The sequence below is a fragment of the Megalobrama amblycephala genome, linkage group LG12, assembly GCF_018812025.1.
Source record: "Megalobrama amblycephala isolate DHTTF-2021 linkage group LG12, ASM1881202v1, whole genome shotgun sequence".
In the NCBI taxonomy this organism is placed as follows: domain Eukaryota; kingdom Metazoa; phylum Chordata; class Actinopteri; order Cypriniformes; family Xenocyprididae; genus Megalobrama; species Megalobrama amblycephala.
In genome coordinates this window covers 5,608,018-5,626,733 of record NC_063055.1, presented here as the reverse complement: position 1 = coordinate 5,626,733, position 18,716 = coordinate 5,608,018, and the positions used below count along the sequence as shown (strand labels likewise).

At 36.4% G+C, this 18,716-nt stretch overlaps 1 protein-coding gene across 6 annotated transcripts in view; it reads right to left on the bottom strand.

Moving 5' to 3' along the window:
* Positions 1 to 3,356: 3,356 nt before the first annotated feature.
* Positions 3,357 to 18,716, bottom strand: part of LOC125279932 — a 30,036-nt gene continuing 14,676 nt past the window's right edge. For 2 of the 6 annotated variants that reach the window (XM_048210153.1, XM_048210151.1), the window contains 2 exons: positions 7,181 to 7,306; positions 3,357 to 3,537 (listed from right to left, as the gene is read on the bottom strand). In XM_048210153.1, coding sequence (XP_048066110.1) covers positions 3,431 to 3,537; positions 7,181 to 7,306 — 233 coding nt within the window. In that variant the 3' untranslated portion in view covers positions 3,357 to 3,430. Of the gene's footprint in view, positions 3,538 to 7,180; positions 7,307 to 7,942; positions 7,985 to 18,716 lie in introns of all 6 variants that reach the window. The other 4 variants (XM_048210154.1, XM_048210152.1, XM_048210149.1 and 1 more) reach the window with 3 other exon arrangements.

Below are 18,716 nucleotides of genomic sequence, written 5' to 3'. Positions count from 1 at the left end.
TAACTATTATACATACAACAATAGCTCTACCATCTTATTGCCAGGTTTATGTTCTGTTTTGTAGACCCTTATTTTGACATTCTCTTTTTACTTCACTTTCTGTTTCAATGCTCTATTTAGTTTCGTTACTGAATATGACCTCATATATATATATATATATATATATATATATATATATATATATGGCGGTAATATCACATATCGCGCTATTGAGGTTAAATTCTTTAACCGCGACAGCCCTAGATGCAGATATATCTGGGAAAGGGTCATGTTGGCAGACCGATAAATCAGTCGGGCTTTAGTGAAAATCTTCTACTGCAATCTGAAAAGTCAGTTCAAGGTTTAGTAATGCACATATAGCCTATGGAAATGGGTAAATAATGTCTGGCTGTACAAATAATGATAATTTCGATATTTGGCAGTATCTTGCTTTTTTTTTTATTGTGCAGTACAATCAAAAATGCAAGTGACAAGAAATTTTTTTTATTCATTTGTAGTAGTAGTTGTAGTAATATTATATCTAGTAGAAAGCATGTAAAATATAAATATTTAAAGACACACATAAGAACATAAAATATGAATTTATGTGAAATGCATAGTAGCTAAAAATGTATTTATTGATTTTGCACCCACTTATATTTTCCACTGTGTGTTATGACTCGGCTCAGCTTGCTTTATTTTGGCTCGGTTTGCTTTTCCACTGCAGTTTAGTAGCACTTCAAAGTGGCTGGGATTATAGACTGATTGTTATAGTTGCGCTGCCTCTATTGCCGTGGATCCGCTCCTCGGCTACCAACGAGTCTGGCACTTTGTCAGCTGACCACGATACAGCCATTTTCTTTTTTCAAGTTGTGGGCAATGGTCGTTTAAAGCAAGTCATTTAAAAAAACAAATTATACTGTGGTGGCTGTTGCTGACTAATTAAATCTAGTTGGTTTGGTGTCTAGTGTTTCAAATCCATTGATGCTGGTAGTGACAATTCTCTCTGACCAATCAGTAGCTAGTAAAAATGAAAATGTCGAAATTAAAGGTCCAGTCTTCGTGATCCCATGTTTCAAACTTTAGTTAGTGTGTAATGTTGTTGTTAGAGTATAAATAAAATCTGTAAAATTTTAAAGCTCAAAATTCAATGCCAAGCGAGATATTGTATTTAACAGAAGTTGCCTACATCGAACGGCCAGTTTGGACTACATCCCTCTACTTCCTTCTTTAATGACGTCACTAAAACAGTTTTTTGACTAACCTCCGCCCACAGGAATACACAAGAGTTGCGTTTGTAGAGTGTGTTTGTCGCCATGTCGTCGAAACGCTGTTATTTTCATCCCGCAGTCCAATCACCGGGTCTGATTCCGGCTCAAATTGATAGGGTAAAATTAAAGACATGTTTACAATAACACTGAGCGCGTGCATCTCCACGTTATGGTAAGAGGCGTGACCTTTCCGGGCAAGGAGCGCTAAGCTGCTGTCGAATCACAACACAGGAACCGCTGGCACAATCAGAACTCGTTACGTATTTCTGAAGGAGGGACTTCATAGAACAAGGAAGTCATCAGCCCGTTTTTATGACAGTGGAAACAGCGGTATACAGATAAGTAAATTATGTGAAAAATACTGTGTTTTTTTACACACGAAACATGAACACATGTTATATTGCACACTATAAACACAATCAAAGCTTCAAAAAACCACGAAAAATGGGACCTTTAAAAATAACAAGGGCTCTGTGAGAGTACAAAAATTTCAGTGCCCTTAGCCTTCTGTGCTGATTGGCCGGACTCTTGACTCCCAACAAATCTGATGGGCGGTGGGTGGACATTGCTCTTGGAAAATTCCGACAGAGATAGCTGCATCAGAGCCAAATAGTGCATCTCAAAATTAAATTATTTTATCAGCAAATCGACCGATACTGATAACCATAAAAATGCTGAATATCAGTGCCGATAATTGGCCAGGCCAATAATTGGTCGACCCCTAATCAATATGGCTTGGAAGTAGACATGTGCCGATATTCGGTAATACGATATATCACGATAATGAATGTACACAATATTGTTACCGTGGGCACCTCAAAATACTGTGAATAATTATTTATTACGAATTATTAAAATTTTTATATTACATTTTAAGAATACTTTACCCATCAACCGTATAAAATGCACAACACTGCTGTATGCAGTGTCAAAGAGGCACACGCACTATGTAAACAAACCTAACATGCATGAGAAGCACAGGAACATGCTGAATGAAAGTGCACGTTCACTCTCTGACAGCAGAGGGTGCTGATGGAAGAGCAGAATGCGTCGGTTACCCCGGAAACCCTGTAAACAAAGCAGCTGCACTAGTGAAGTTTTTAAAATGCTTCAAACAGCCATTTTTTTTGTATTCGCAATGTTGTTCATCACAGCACCAAATACTTAATACTTAAAGACTTAGTAGGTTATTTATTTTCAAACTTAAACAATTTTGTATTTTAATATGGCGTACAACATGCCCTAATGATTGAACATTTTCTGTTTATTGTTCAGTAACACTTGATGACCTAAGGCTTCATTAGTTAACATGTTAATTCATTATTACCAAACTGACAATGAAAAATACTTTTATTATAGCATTTATTGGCATTTAAAATAGCATAATCTTAGTTAATGTTATTTTTTTTAATGTTTATTAACATTACTAAAATAAAAAGTTGTAATTATTTAATGGACCTAAAACTAATAATGATCAGTTGTATTTTTTAACTAATATTAACAAAAAAATAATACCCTCTGTAACAAATGTAGCTATTGCTCATTCTTAATCTTAGTTAATGCATTAACTAACGTTATGAGACCTTATATAGCGTTACCTGTTGTTCTTTATAATTCTTTTTCACTTTAATCTGTTTGAAACATTTTACTTTATAATTTGTGTACTGCATTATTGTATTTAAATGTTCTTTTTGGTATAAGAAAAAGAGTTCTTAAAGCTGTTATACTATGACAACACTTTTTTTGCAACTTATTTCAATATCGCGATAATACCGAATAAAAGCTTCAGCAATTATTGCAACATGAAAATTTGATACCGTCACATGCCTACTTGGAACCTTGAGCAGGAAGAGAGGTATTGTACAGTGGTGCTGTACCGAGCCATACCATGCAGTGGAAAAGCTCCATTACAAATAAGAAAAAAAGCTAAATGCCACAAATATTTGCAATACAGAACTTCAAGAGTAAACCAGAGTAATAAAAAGCTAGTGAAATGTGTAATTGTACAGCAGTAGAGAATAGAGATTTAATTCATGGTTTTTAATTGTACTTTAGTAAAAGTAACCTTCAGTTTTGAACATGATTAAAATAAGATGTCAATATTGATAAAATGAATATAATAGGCATTTTACTTTTATGTTGAAAGGGTGTTACTGTTCAGCATGCAGAAAATTATTGGATCAGTCTAAATTGATTAATTGATCGGTTGCCTCTTCTTTCCTCTTCAGAAACTCTGACCTGTTCTCATATATCAGTATAGTATTATCTGTCCCAGCAATCACTGAACCTGTGGAAACAAATGCATTCTGCTGAGTTTTTTCTGATTTGATGGAGCAGTTTAAGAGTGCTAACTGTGGTGTGTACAGCAGCATAAATGTGTCAAAACACAGCTAAATAAACCTGTAATAAACTCACAATGCATTAAATATTCAAGTCACACGAGCAGGTGGGGTCTTGGGCCCTGTTTTCACCTGGTATTGAGAATGTTTTGGTCGATCGGATCACAAGTGGACAAGGGAAACACATACTCGTTCACACCTGGTGTTTTAATCCATCTCTTTTGTCCACTTTCAACAACTTCTGCACTGAAAAAAATTTGGAGTAGGATTTACTTGAAAAAAGCTTGGAAACAATTTTCACTCAGAAAAGGCTAGTAAATTTACAAAAATTTGCCAAGTGAAAGCATAAACATAATTATTAGTAGCTTTAACTAGAAATGTTTAAGTTAAGTTTACTTGGGAATTCCCATTCAATTTTATTGACTCTTTGTTTGTAAATTTGACTAAAGTAATGCTTATAAATTTATTATGATTTATTGCATTTTTTACACACGAGACCATCACTGAAAAAAACAATATGTAAAATTGACTTTTGCAAGTTTTTGCAAACATATTTAAGTCAATTTTACATATGGAATTAAATAAACTCTACTTAAGTTAAGTAAAATTAACAAAGAAATTAGGTCATTTTAACAGGCTAAAAGGCTTCAGTAGTTTCTACTTAGTTAAAGTTTTACTCAAACAATACACTTTTAAAGTGTATGCTTTACTTAGACACATCTAAGTAAATAATACAATAGATATTGTGTAAACACCATGTCCATATTAGCTGAACACAGAGACCTCAATACTTGGTACACAATACACAATGACACTAACATTCGATGGATCGTTTTTTGAGTGTGAATGTGCCATTTTGAGTAGAAAATGTACTCCAAATGTCACAAAATGGCAAGTTACTAAACATAACCACAAAAGCAATGATAAAACAGTGTAAATACAGCTGGAAAACTAAATTAATTATTCAAGGCCCAGTGCGTGATGGGAACACCAGTATAAGAAAAGATGAGTAGTTTTACTTAACTTTATATTGTTGATATTTACGCTTTAATTTCTACAAGCTTAAATTGAGTATTAATATAGAATTTACTTAGTTTTTTTTAATTCTTGCCTGAACTAACTTTTTCATGTAAAAATTACATTTGTTTTTTCTGTAGTATTTACTTTACTATAAAATAATTTTTTACAGTGTGTCATGATTTCTTTGAGGAGAGGGTCTATGGGCAGGTAAATGTATGGGCTTTTTCAGATATTTCGATCTAAAGGACAAAATAAGCCCACGCAATTTACATATGAACGCGTCTGGAGATGACTGAAAAACATATGGAGAGCAGCAGCTTTTGTTTCCTCTCTGACAGCTGCAAGACCAGCCGAACACTGTGATTGGTAAGTTTTTTGTCTTCAAACCAAACATGGGTCTTCAGCTGACAAAGTAAATCCTGTCTGGCTAGTGCGCTTCCCATAATGTTTACGCGTTAGGTCAGTAGGCGGTCTTTAGTGGCTGTTCGAACACATTCGTTTTCGACTACCTCTGGATAGGGCTGTCGCGATAACCACAATATCGTAATACTGCGCTTTTGACGAGCCAACCGCAGAGGACTGCAAAAACTGCACCAACTGCGATATTTGCATGTTTTCTATTTTTTGAAAGATTATGTCCTTCTCGTTTTACACTTTATACATGTGTACTAAATATTAAGTAAGTTAATAATGATAGCATAATGTGTGATGGTGATTTGCACTAAACAAGCCTAAACAGAGAGAGCCAAGACATATATTCGTGAAAAAAGGTTGTCATGACTCGTGTCCAAGGATAGCAAAATCTCTGCCTTAGCATCGACGCTTTACTCAGCTGAGCCTTATAAAGTGGCGCTCAATGTTAAAATGATATAAATCTCTCTTTGAATGAATCAGCGTTTTTGAACGTGTAGTAGAATGAATGGTTTAAAGGTGCCCTAGATTCAAAAATTGAATTTACCTCGGCATAGTTAAATAACAAGAGTTCAGTACATGGAAATGACATACAGTGAGTCTCAAACTCCGTTGTTTCCTCCTTCTTATATAAATCTCATTTGTTTAAAAGACCTCCGAAGAACAGGCGAATCTCAACATAACACTGACTGTTACGTAACAGTCGGGATCATTAATATGTACGCCCCCAGTATTTGCATATGCCCATGATCAAGGCATTACACAAGGGCAGCCAGTATTAACGTCTGGATCTGTGCACAGCAGAATCATCAGACTAGGTAAGCAAGCAAGGACAATAGCGAAAAATGGCAGATGGAGCAATAATATATGACATGATCCATGATAACATGATATTTTTAGTGATATTTGCCTTTCTAAATGTTTCGTTAGCATGTTGCTAATGTACTGTTAAATGTGGTTAAAGTTACCATCGTTTCTTACTGTATTCACAGAGACAAGAGAGCCGTCGCTATTTTTATTTTTAAACACTTGCAGCCTGTATAATTCATAAACACAACTTCATTCTTTATAAATCTCTCCAACAGTGTATCGTTAGCCACGGAGCACAGCCTCAAACTCATTCAGAATCAAATGTAAACATTCAAATAAATACTATACTTACACGATTAGACATGTTGCATGACGAACACTTTGTAAAGATCCATTTTGAGGGTTATATTAGCTGTGTGAACTTTTTTTTATGTTGTTTAAGGCAAGCGCGAGCTCTTGGGGCATGGAGCACGAGAATTAAAGGGGCCGAACACCCTGAATCGGCGCATTTATAATGATGCCCCAAAATAGGCAGTTAAAAAAATGAATTAAAAAAAACAACTATGGGGTATTTTGAGCTGAAACTTCACAGACACATTCAGGGTACACCTTAGACTTATATTACATCTTTTAAAAACATTTTCTTCGGCACCTTTAAGGACTCAAAGATAGTCCCTTGCCGCCACCTTGTGGCACAACAATGCAACTGCACAGACTGACAGCCCATCTAGACCGCGCAGAGCTGAGTAACGTTAGTTCTGCTTATACTCGTGAAATAATATTTATAATTATCAGCAGAAAGTCTCTTGTTTAGTCAGATTTGAGGATAGGAACTAACTATTATACATACAACAATAGCCCTACGATCTTATTTATGTTTATGTTTATGTTCTGTAGATCCTTATTTTGACATTCTCTTTTTACTTCACTTCATGTTTCAGTGCTCCATTTAGTTTCATTATTGCATATGACCTTGTTATATATATATATATATATATATGGCGGTAATACCGTATATCACGCTATTGAGCCACTCAAAAATACCGTAAGGTAAATTCCTTAATTACAACAGCCCTACCTCTGGAAGTGGTCAAAACGTTTTACACCCCATTTACACCTGTATTTAACGTCTTCCACTTGTGATCCGTTCAACCAAAACACATCTTAAACCTGGTGGAAACAAGGCCTAGGTGTTACTTCAGCTCTTTTGAGATCTGTTTGCTTATTCTTTAGAGCTTTTATACAGTACAGCATACCCCCCTTCATTTAAAACTAAAAGCTATAACATTAATATAGTTTTATGTATGCAAATGAATATTAGACACCCAGTTGATTGGGTGAAATACACACACACACTTTTAGCTTTTCTCCTGATGATCAGTGCCACAGTCATGATGACGAGACCAACAGCAATGAAGGAGGAAAAGCAGATGAAGAATATAGATACTCCTTTCTTATGATGTTCTGCAGCAAAATCTGAAAGCAAACACAATCAACATGTATGTACAGAGAAAAATATATAGTTACACTCATAGGTTTTGAAAGACACAGGGCACATTTACCAGGGCACATTTGACTGTGTTGTGTAGGTCTCACTGTAATTTAGAAACACTAATAACCAAAAAGAAGTACATTAGACATGCCTTTGATGTGGCATATATGGGGGTAGTAATGTTCATTTCAAACTGAAATAAATAAATAAATAAATAAGCAAGCTGTTACTTTAATATCTAAAATAATACATTAATACAAAACTGTAAATCCACTGATTTACTCTCTGTGTGTCTCGTAATACATATTTGCATACATGTATATCTAATAGAAGCTCAAACCCCTCATGTTGGGGGTTTGTGTTTCTGTAAGATATAAGAGACATAGTTGTATTTCGATTTATTTTTTACGATTTTGAAGAGCTGTTTTTATGACCACTAAACTGTAAAAAAGTAGTAAAATTTGTCAAATTAAATTTCTTAACTAAATGTTAACTAATAAGAAAGAAATTATACATATCTTCATTTAAAAATAAATAAATAAAAAAAAAACAAAAAAAAAAAAACAATAACCAATATGATCAAAAAGCATCAATACAACAGTGCAAATATGCTGACTTACTCTGTGTCTGGTAATATGGTGTGCTCATATCGGTGGGTTGAGCTTCAGTAAAACAGAGAAACGCATAATAATTTTTATTTACTTTCTTCTTCTTTTTTTTTTTTACAATTAAAAAAACATGAACATTAAATGGCAGTTGGGTGGAACATTCTCCTATTACCCACGGCACAAAAATGGTCCTACTACATGTGACAAACAACAAATAATTTGTGATTTTTAAAGGTGCCCTCGAATGAAAAATTGAATTTATCTTGGCATAGTTAAATAACAAGAGTTCAGTACATGGAAATGACATACAGTGAGTTTCAAACTCCATTGTTTCCTCCTTCTTATATAAATCTCATTTGTTTAAAAGACATCCGAAGAACAGGCGAATCTCAACATAACACCGACTGTTACGTAACAGTCGGGGTGTAGGCCCCCAATATTTTTCATATGCCAGCCCACGTTCCCAACATTATAAAAGGCATTAGACAAGGGCAGCCAGTATTAACGTCTGGATGTGCACAACCAAGTCATCAGACTAGGTAAGCAAGCAAGAACAATTGTGAAAAATGGCAGATGGAGCGATAATAACAACTGACATGATCCATGATAACATGATATTTTTAGTGATATTTGTAAACTGTCTTTCTAAATGTTTCGTTAGCATGTTGCTAATTTACTGTTAAATGTGGTTAAAGTTACCATCGGTTATTACTGTATTCACGGAGACAAGAGAGCCATCGCTATTTTCATTTTTAAACACTTGCAGTCTGTATAATTCATAAACACAACTTCATTCTTTATAAATCTCTCCAACAGTGTAGCATTACCCGTTAGCCACGCAGCACTATCAAACTCATTCAAAATCAGAAGTAAACAATATAACAGTATACAATACTCACATAATCCGACGCATGCATGACAAACACTTTGTAAAGATCCATTTTGAGGGTTATATTAGCTGTGTAAACTTTGTTAAGGCACTGTTTAAGGCAAGCGCGAGCTCTGTGGGCGGAGAGCACGGGATTTAAAGGGGCCGCAGCATAAAATCGGCGTGTTTATAATGATGCCCCAAAATAGGCAGTTAAAAAAATTAATTAAAAAAAATCTATGGGGTATTTTGAGCTGAAACTTCACAGACACATTCAGGGGACACCTTAGACTTATATTACATCTTTTAAAAACATAATCTAGGGCACCTTTAACAATATTTTTATTTATTGAAATTAATTTTAATTACATTGGCTACTATTACATATCACATCAGTGATTTTTCACCATTTCACAATCAGTGAATGGGACACAGATTTTACTGATACTTGTAAAATCTATATATTGAATAATATGTCAAATAATGTTCTTAGTCTTTTGTTCCTGTGGGGGAGCATCCCAGCCAGATACCAAAATAATTTACTATGAATTAAATGGAAATTAAATTAAATACAATTTATTGTGTAACCAAAATACCAATGATGCCCAGAAGAATAAAAAAAATGCAGTGTGTGACTTTTAATTATAAACAAGCTCAAAATACACCAGTACTCTTATTTTGAAATGTATATACTAGGGGTGAAACGGTTCTTGGTAAAAAATCGTACCGTACCGTTCTGCACTCTCGGTTCGGCACACACTTGCACTGCGGTTCATCTCATATCTTACGACACAAACACATCTATAATAGAGTGCCTCAGGGATGACGTGTTTTTGTAGGCCAACCCGGAAGTTAGCCGCGCACGGGTTCCCTCGGTTGAAAGCCTATGCATTTTTGGAAAATCGCAGAAAATAAGCTCTGTGTTTAACAGAGGGTTATGACACTTACACGTTTTGTCTATCAAGATAATCTTTACAAGTTAAAACAACATAAATACATTTTGAAGCCTAAATAAAGTGGTCAGGTATAAAAAGCTAACAGTAGGCTATAAACGGACTACAGCACACCATGGTCGCGGATCAACGTCGTCACCACCAAGCTTCCTCAAACTGTATTTAAAAAACAACGTTATTTAAAAACATGCTCGCTGATTATGATCTGTGCTGTGTATGAATACTTATCCACTTTTTCATGAGAAATGCTGTCCAAATGTCCTGTTTGTTATGATGACGTCTAAAGTCCCCGCCAAAGGAAGTAGTCCCTTTTAGCAATTTGTTAGCAACCGCCGTTTTTAAGACACAGTAAAGGTTTAAAAAAAATCACAAGTGGGTTATAACTGGTGTGATTTATGTCATAGATCAAAACGTGAAAGTATTTAGAGGCTTTGTTACCACAGACCTTATTTCAGGCGATTTAGCAAAAACCCATTCAAAAACCCCATAGACTTTACGGCGTTGGAACCGGAAGCCCTAAAATGCTAACTCGCCTACAAAAATGCATCATCCCTGAGGTACTCTATATGGTCTGTAGAAAATAAATAATACAGACAAATAGAGTTAGGCTAATGAATGTTTCTGTCGATGGATATGCTTTCTGGCTTCCCCTAAACTTTGTTCAATGCGAGTGCCGTATGCTCTATATCAGGGGTATCCAAACTTTTCAGCCCACGACCCCCAAAATAAAGATGCCAGTGACTCGCGACCCCCACTATCCTTGGAGGTGGTTAAAGTATACAAATGCTGTGCGCAATGGTGCACACGCACTAACGCCTGTTTCACACATACTCTGTTTGCAGTGCGCTTTGTTCTGTGCCCATATTAACGGATTTCACACTGCACACGGATGCAGTCCGGCAGTGCGTTCCAGGAGCGGTGCGTCTGCAGCAGTGCAGCGATCATTTACGCGCCGAGTCTATTTTTGCTGTGCTGCACAGCGCTGAATTAAAATGACGGCGCACTGTTCGCATTAAAATAAACATGTATTGACGCAAAAAAAAAAATAGTAATTTCACCATAGATGCATATGCTCACCACCCGTCCCGCATTTTGCGGGACAGTCCCGAAATTGAGAGCTTTGTCCAGCGTCTCGTAAGACTTAAGCAGTGTCCTGCATTTCATTTATGTCTATTTTTTCATCCCTGAAACTACAATACAACAGTAAGAAATATAATAAAAACTGTGACTGGCATTTAAAAATCTATTTGTGCAGCCGTCATTTTCTAGCTGTGAAAATAACCAACCAACGAAATCTATATAGAGAGAGGTTTTCCCGTTGATGACAACTGAGTGGACAGCGCAAAGGGATAAGTGCGGGCCTCATCAAAGTCAGTAAACACAACTACACCAGCAAGGATTTCATCTCACATACTAGTTAAGAACCTCATGAGCTGCTCAAAGCTGCCCAAATCAATGATTTAAAGCATGTAATCATCCATTCTGATGGCAAATATTTCCAATGAACGGCGGCGATCAAGCGCCACCCATGGAAATGGTCTACGGAAAAACAAGATATTCTCCATTTGTTTTAGCCAATACAAAATTGCAACGTTCAGACACGACTTTCTTTTCACGTTTATAGTTCATTTAATGCGGGTTCTATGGCATTATTATGTATTGAAAAATGTCGAAAACGCATTATTGTATCACGAGAGCGCATCAAATGCGGATTCCTTTGCACAAAACTGGATGCGCGCGCTCTCGCTCAGATCTGCGTGCTCAAACTTTGTCCTACTGCATGTGCAGCCCTAAATCTAGAATTGTCTTCTCTCCAGGATTTAATGTTGCCATAAGCACAACATTATAGTGTGGGCACCCACCGGCAGAAACATTAATTGGCGTATATGGCAAGTTTGCCAACAAATGTAAATCAATATTTACATAGCAGTTTTAAATGTATCTGTCTCACGTGTCCCGCATTTGTCCCGCAAAATCACATCTACTGTCCTGCAACAGATTAATAGCCAGGTGGTCACCCTAGATGCATATAATTAAAAGTCTCTGTTACAAAGTTTCCACATGGCTTTTTTGTCTCGGGTAAAGCATGGAAAATGGCATGGCATACCTGGCATAGCTGGCAGATAGCACTTGTCTCTTCGTGAAGGTGAAAAGAGTCGCCTGTTTTTGTCTATTTTAAGTTTTAATTTAAAATGTTTTTGATTTAAACATAACGCTTACGTTTAAATGTTTTGCCACTTCCGTGAGAAACATAATATATAAATCTAAAGTATTGCTTCATATATAGTAATGAAATGAATAAATAGTTTTTGTAGTGCGTTTAAACGTGACATCTATGAAATATAGTGTATATATAAAGAGAATCGCAATGCTGACAAGCCATGTTCAGTAACAACTTTTGCATTTGAAATAAAAATAAGTAAATGTATTGTTTGTGATAAACAGCCATGGATCAGTTGCGCACTGCAAACGCAGCATCTGTGAAAATACAATAGCACGTGCTTCATATGAACTGCAAAGGCATGATGGTGGTGCTTCTCCGCTCTCCTCGCATTGTCTTTGGTAGATATTAACCAACATTTCATTTAGACAAAAATAATATCCAAAGCTTAAAGCCTAAAGAATTACCAACGTGCACATATCAGAATGTTTAACATGGTGCTGTAAACTGACCTGCTAACTGATGCTGTTGCTAATATGTTGTTAATCTGTCGTAATCACCCCAGGAGTCACGGTCGAGGGGAAGGAAAATCGAAAGGTTGATGGCTTTTTTATTTGCATGGTTTTTGATTTTTAACTACTATTTTTAGTATTTTGTTACAATTATTGATAAAATATGGTATTTCTAATCGTTAAATTTTTATTTTATTATTTTTTTATTTTTATTTATGGAAATCATCTCGCGACCCCTCCCTCGCTGTCTCGCGACCCCCACTTTGGGAACCACTGCTCTATATGACCAGTCATTTACGCCGTCATCACCCGGGTGTTGATAGCACGTGAGCGCAGGTGAGACCTGAACAGCACACGTTGCTATCCGCATATAAACTAAACTCATTTATGCCTTGCCAATTTAAACAAGGTGCAAGGTGAGAAAGAAAAGTTATGCGCGTGCGGAAGCACGTGTACAGCGCTCAAATATTGAGGTCTCTTTCAAGTCTTGTGCTTCAACGGACAAATTCACACAAAATAATGTCAGCATGCCCGTCTTGGCGAGTATCTTAGCAAGCATAGTTAGTTATCTTAAGTGAACTTATATGCTCGAGAAAGAACGCATGTGTTCAGTTTAGGGATGCACTGATCTGCCTTTTTCGCTTCCGATTCCGATACCCAGGATTCAGTATCGGCCGATACTGATCCGATATTCAAGTAATAAGAAAACTTAACTTACCAATAAACTGTACACTCTAAAAAATGCTGGGTTAAAAACAACCCAAGTTGGGTTGAAAATGGACAAACCCAGCGATTGGGTTGTTTTAACTAGTGATCGACCGATGTATCTGTTTACCGATATTTTTCCCGATATTTAAGCATTTTTCCATAATCGGGTATCGGTTTTATAATATCGGATTCGCCGATTTACGGCGCCATCTTGTGGCCGTTTTGAGATTTCCGCCATTGCAGCCCGGGCGTCTGAGGAGATCAGTCAACAACAACTCAGTGCACAGGTAAAGTATATGTTCTACTTGGTTTGCTTTAATTAATCAACTTTATTTAACATAACAGACATGCACAAATGAGATCTGAGACATAAATTCCTGATATAGTTAATTTATGCAGTTTGTTTCTAAACAATTGATACGAACTCATTGAGTCACGTAGTGTAATTCGTCATGTCCTGCCCCAATAAAGACGTAACTTTACATGAATTAAATAAAACAGATAGAGCCCGACCGATATGGATTTTTGGGGGCCGATGCCGATGCCGATATTAACTCGAAAAGAGCCGATTTATAAGCCGATATTTTGATTTTGAAAATAAACTGGATATTAGACCCATTTCCTATAAACTACACTTACACGACATTCAATAGCAAAATATCTGCCTGTTCTATGTATGTGGGCTGTATAAACCATTTTCCAGAAGGGATTATGTTAAAAAAAGCCTTAGATTACAGTCTCAATGACTAAACAATTGCACATCAAAAGTATATATTTTTTAATGATCAAAAAACAGTCTGGTTTTAAACATGTAACAGTTTTACTTACTTCCAGTTGAAGCTGGTTTTAACAGTCTGTGTGTGTACTGTAAATAAATTATAATACTAAAGTTAAAGTAAAAGAGCTATACCAAACAAATTCAATATTCCACAAAACCATGTCAATGAATTGAAAATAAAATTAAAATAAGTTAAATGGGAAACACTGCAGATATATTTAGAATAAGTTAAACGCTAACGTTATAGTTTGACCTCTTATTAACGTTCGCGCTCTTCCACTGATAAACATGGTATTAGCTTTGTGGGTAATCTAATATAGCAATGCATTAGCAGCTGTAAGTGATGTTACAGAATATTTAGAAGTGATAATGATAGGACCGTTAGCTAGAACTACCACACTGTTTTTATATACAGTGTATGAACTAAATCTACAATCATTTCACATGACAAACGACAGACTCACCGTCAAAAGAGTACAACAATACTTTCTTCTGTAGTGGATTTCTGGCGCTGTTGTCAACTGGGGAGTTGCAGAGCTCCCTCTGGTGGGCAAACTATGCAACACTCATAACATGAGTGAAGCATGAGACTCTGTTTCTCATGTTTCATCGGCCGTTATAAACGCCGATGCCGATTTAAATGCAATTAGCTCATATCGGCCGATAATATCGGCCGGACGATATATCGGTCGAGCTCTAAAAACAGACATGAATGAGTGCATGTTGAAAATAAAAGTGCTGAATTTAATTCTCTATCTGTTGTATTTGCTCACCATTAGTCTAGAAGAAAAAGTTCGTTCATATTGCTTAGCAACTGACGGATGATCTTTTGACAAGATTATCTTGTTTAAACACCCTAGATTATATTATCATTTACTACATAACAATTATTTCGCTAATACACATATAAATATAGCCTACCGCTTTGTGGAAATTAATTATTTATTATCTCCATGCGCGATCGCGGTTGATTAAGTTATAGTCAAACAGCACTTTGTCAGTTGGCATTTCATGATTTAATGTTAGATTAAATTTAGATCATAAAATGCCAACTGACAAGTGCTGTTTAACTTTATATAGTCTCGGAAAAAAAAGTTTGTTCATATTGCTCAGCACCTGAATGGGTTGATGATCAGGAAGCCTCAAGCACGGCCAGTGCATGAAATTTTTGACAAGATTATCTCGTTTAAACACCCTAGATTATATAATCGTTTGATTTACTACATAACCATTAATTAGGTAATAAATATAAAGTTTTTTTTGTATGCAAGAAGGGAGTGATTGTTATAAATAAAATGGTTTGTTCAGCTCATTTGTGTTGTAATAATTGTCAAAAACAGAAGTATAACAGTAAATAAATATCGGTTCTGCATATCGGTTATCAGGTACATAAACATGCAAATAATCGGTATCGATATCGGTTATAAAAAATCAATATCGGTCGATCACTAGTTTTAACCCAGCGGTTGGGTTAAATGTTTGCCCAACCTGCTGGGTAGTTTTATTTAAACCAACTATTGTTTAAAAATTGCTATATGGCTAGCTTAAAATTAATCCAAAATAGTTGGGAAATTAAAAACCAGATGCAATTAGAGGCAACAATAATAGACAAAAGGTGAATGTTTATTAATAAGCTTTAATATTTTATTAATATAAATTTAATAGTTTAATAGTTTATTAATATAAATTTATTAATAAGCAATTTAATAAATGTTTATTGTTTAATAATTATTCATTGAACATTAATAAATGTTCATTTCCAACATACTTTGGGTTAATTTTAATTAAGCAATACAGTAATTTTTAAACAATAGTTGAGTTAAATAAAACTACCCAGCAGGTTGGGCAAACATTTAACCCTACCGCTGGGTTAAAAAAACCCATTTGCTAGATTGTATGCCTCATGGACTGTGACAGTCGGCCTGACAACCACGCCACTGCGTTCGTGGAGTGTCACCGGCGGTAGTGTGTTTTTTTTTAGCAGTGACGGAAAAAATCTGCAGCCTGTCTGTCATTTTCACAGATTACTGAGGCTGAATTTGCTTGTAACTGTAATTCCCACCCCTGTCCAGTAGGTGGTGAGTGTGCTCCAGTGTAGCAGCAGAGCACGAGTTCAGTCTCCAGAACAAAATGAAAATGATGCGTTTGATTACACGCACCCAGTTTGTCCATCAAAATAAACACTGTACTTACGTGAATAGACATGCTGCATGACGAACACTTTGTAAAGATCCATTTTGAGGGTTATATTAGCTGTTTGAGCTGTGTTTATGCTAAGGCAAGCACGAGCTCCATGGGCTGGGGAGTGCGAGATTTAAAGGGGCTACTTTATTCAATTTCTGTACCTGAAAACTGGATACATGAATAACCTGAAAAGCTTTATTTATTTGTATTTTTGCCTTTCTGTATTTATTTGTGCCGTTTGATTATTTGTTCTTATTTTCTTTTTTTTATTTGACAGTATTATTTTTTTTTTCCTGAACATATCACATACCGAACCATACCGAAACCGTGATATATATATATATATATATATATATATATATATATATATATATCATTTTGTTTTTTTTTACTTGAATCAAATGTGCACCAAAACGCTTTGTTTAAATGTTAAACCCCCCAAAAAAAACAAAAAAGTTCAGGCACAGGATTTTCTTTTGCTTTAACCCCTGTAATAGAATTCGTGAGCATGCAAAATTCAGCACTGCATATAAACTCAGACTTTTTGAGCGGTGAGAGGTTTCTAAATTAATTCTAATTCTGATTGGCCATTGCATTTCAGAAATCAACAGGTATGTCTGATTGGCTACATTGCTCAACACTGCAAACTAGGGATGCACTGATCCGATACTGTGCGTGTACCACTCTGTGTTATTGTTAAGCTCCACAAAAGGCACAAAAACATTAAAAAAGCAACATAAAGTTTCTGTGCACTATATTCCAAGTGTTCTGAAGCCATTCCATAGTTTAATTTGAGGTACAGATTAATATTTAAGTCGTTAAATTAAAGTTCACGTATATGCCTCCCTCCGCTGCGCCTGTCAGTCATTCTCCATTCAGCATTCAGACTGCGTGTCACGTTCGGTTACGACAGTCAACACAATGAAACTCTCTCCAAGATGAATCAATGTTTCTATTATTATACTTCATCTGTAGACAACGATAACGTTAATACAAAACGCATCAATATATCTTCACTTTGTGCTTTGAACTTTTCATTGCGGAGCGCTGCCGCTGCGCGCTGTGACTCCATGATGATTCAAGCGCATCATTCTGCACACGCAATGTGCATAAGCGCTTTGTACCGCTCTGTATGGGAGCCATTCATATAATAATATTTTTGCACAATGAAAGATTGTTAATAGTATTTTTTTTGTTCTGTCCTATCTAGGGGTGTAAGAAAATATTGATACACATGAATATCGCAATATTATGTGTGGCAATACTGTATCGATTCTCAAAAACACTGTATCGATATTTATTTATTTACATCCAAGATTTGTGGCTTTGTGTTCGGCTTAAACCACAGACTGTATAAAACCCAACTGCTAGATGGCATTGTTACCTAAACTGACGCGTAGTAGCCGGAGAAGCGTGAGGTGCATCAATAGCGTTAGCATTAGCAAACCCAGCTCACAAGACGATAAAGTTATTCCGCTCCCGCGGTATACAGAGCTGAAGTGTGGACTCATTTTGGCTTCAACTATAAAGAACCCACTAAAGAGATCGACAAGAGTCAGTTGTTTGCAAAATAGGCCATGTTAAAATCCAAAACTCAGGAAACGCGTTGAATCTGAGAACTCTCTCAGTACACATGAAATCACACAGTACACACAAGTACACATGAAATCAAAATTGACCTTATTTATTTTGTTAGGACAAATTGCTAGTTTTGTGGTGAACAATTCATCCGTGCAAGTCAGTCCACACACAAAAATTGTTTGGCTCCTCCCCTCTGCAACGGTGCCCCTTCTCTGATAACATCAGTTTGGGTTGAAATTGCGCAAACCGTTAGTCTGCTATGAGCGAGAGACGGAGAGGAGGAGCGTGAGAGATGGAGTTGTTCTCTCAGTCTAGTTCTGTAGGCTACACAATCATGGGGAAGACTGTTGACTTGACAGTTGTCCAAAAGACAACCATTGACACCTTGCACAAGGAGGGCAAGACACAATAGGTCATTGCAAAAGAGGCTGGCTGTTCACAAAGCTCTGTGTCCAAGCACATTAATAGAGAGGCGAAGGGAAGGAAAAGATGTGGTAGAAAAAAGTGTACAAGCAATAGGGATAACTGCACCCTGGAGAGGATTGTGAAACAAAACCCATTCAAAAATGTGGGGGAGATTCACAAAGAGTGGACTGCAGCTGGAGTCAGTGCTTCAAGAACCACTACGCACAGACGTATGCAAGACATGGGTTTCAGCTGTCGCATTCCTTGTGTCAAGCCACTCTTGAACAACAGACAGTGTCAGAAGCGTCTCGCCTGGGCTAAAGACAAAAAGGACTGGACTGCTGCTGAGTGGTCCAAAGTTATGTTCTCTGATGAAAGTAAATTTTGCATTTCCTTTGGAAATCAGGGTCCCAGAGTCTGGAGGAAGAGAGAAGAGGCACAGAATCCACGTTGCTTGAGGTCCAGTGTAAAGTTTCCACAGTCAGTGATGGTTTGGGTGCCATGTCATCTGCTGGTGTTGGTCCACTGTGTTTTCTGAGGTCCAAGGTCAACGCAGCCGTATACCAGGAAGTTTTAGAGCACTTCATGCTTCCTGCTGCTGACCAACTTTATGGAGATGCAGATTTCATTTTCCAA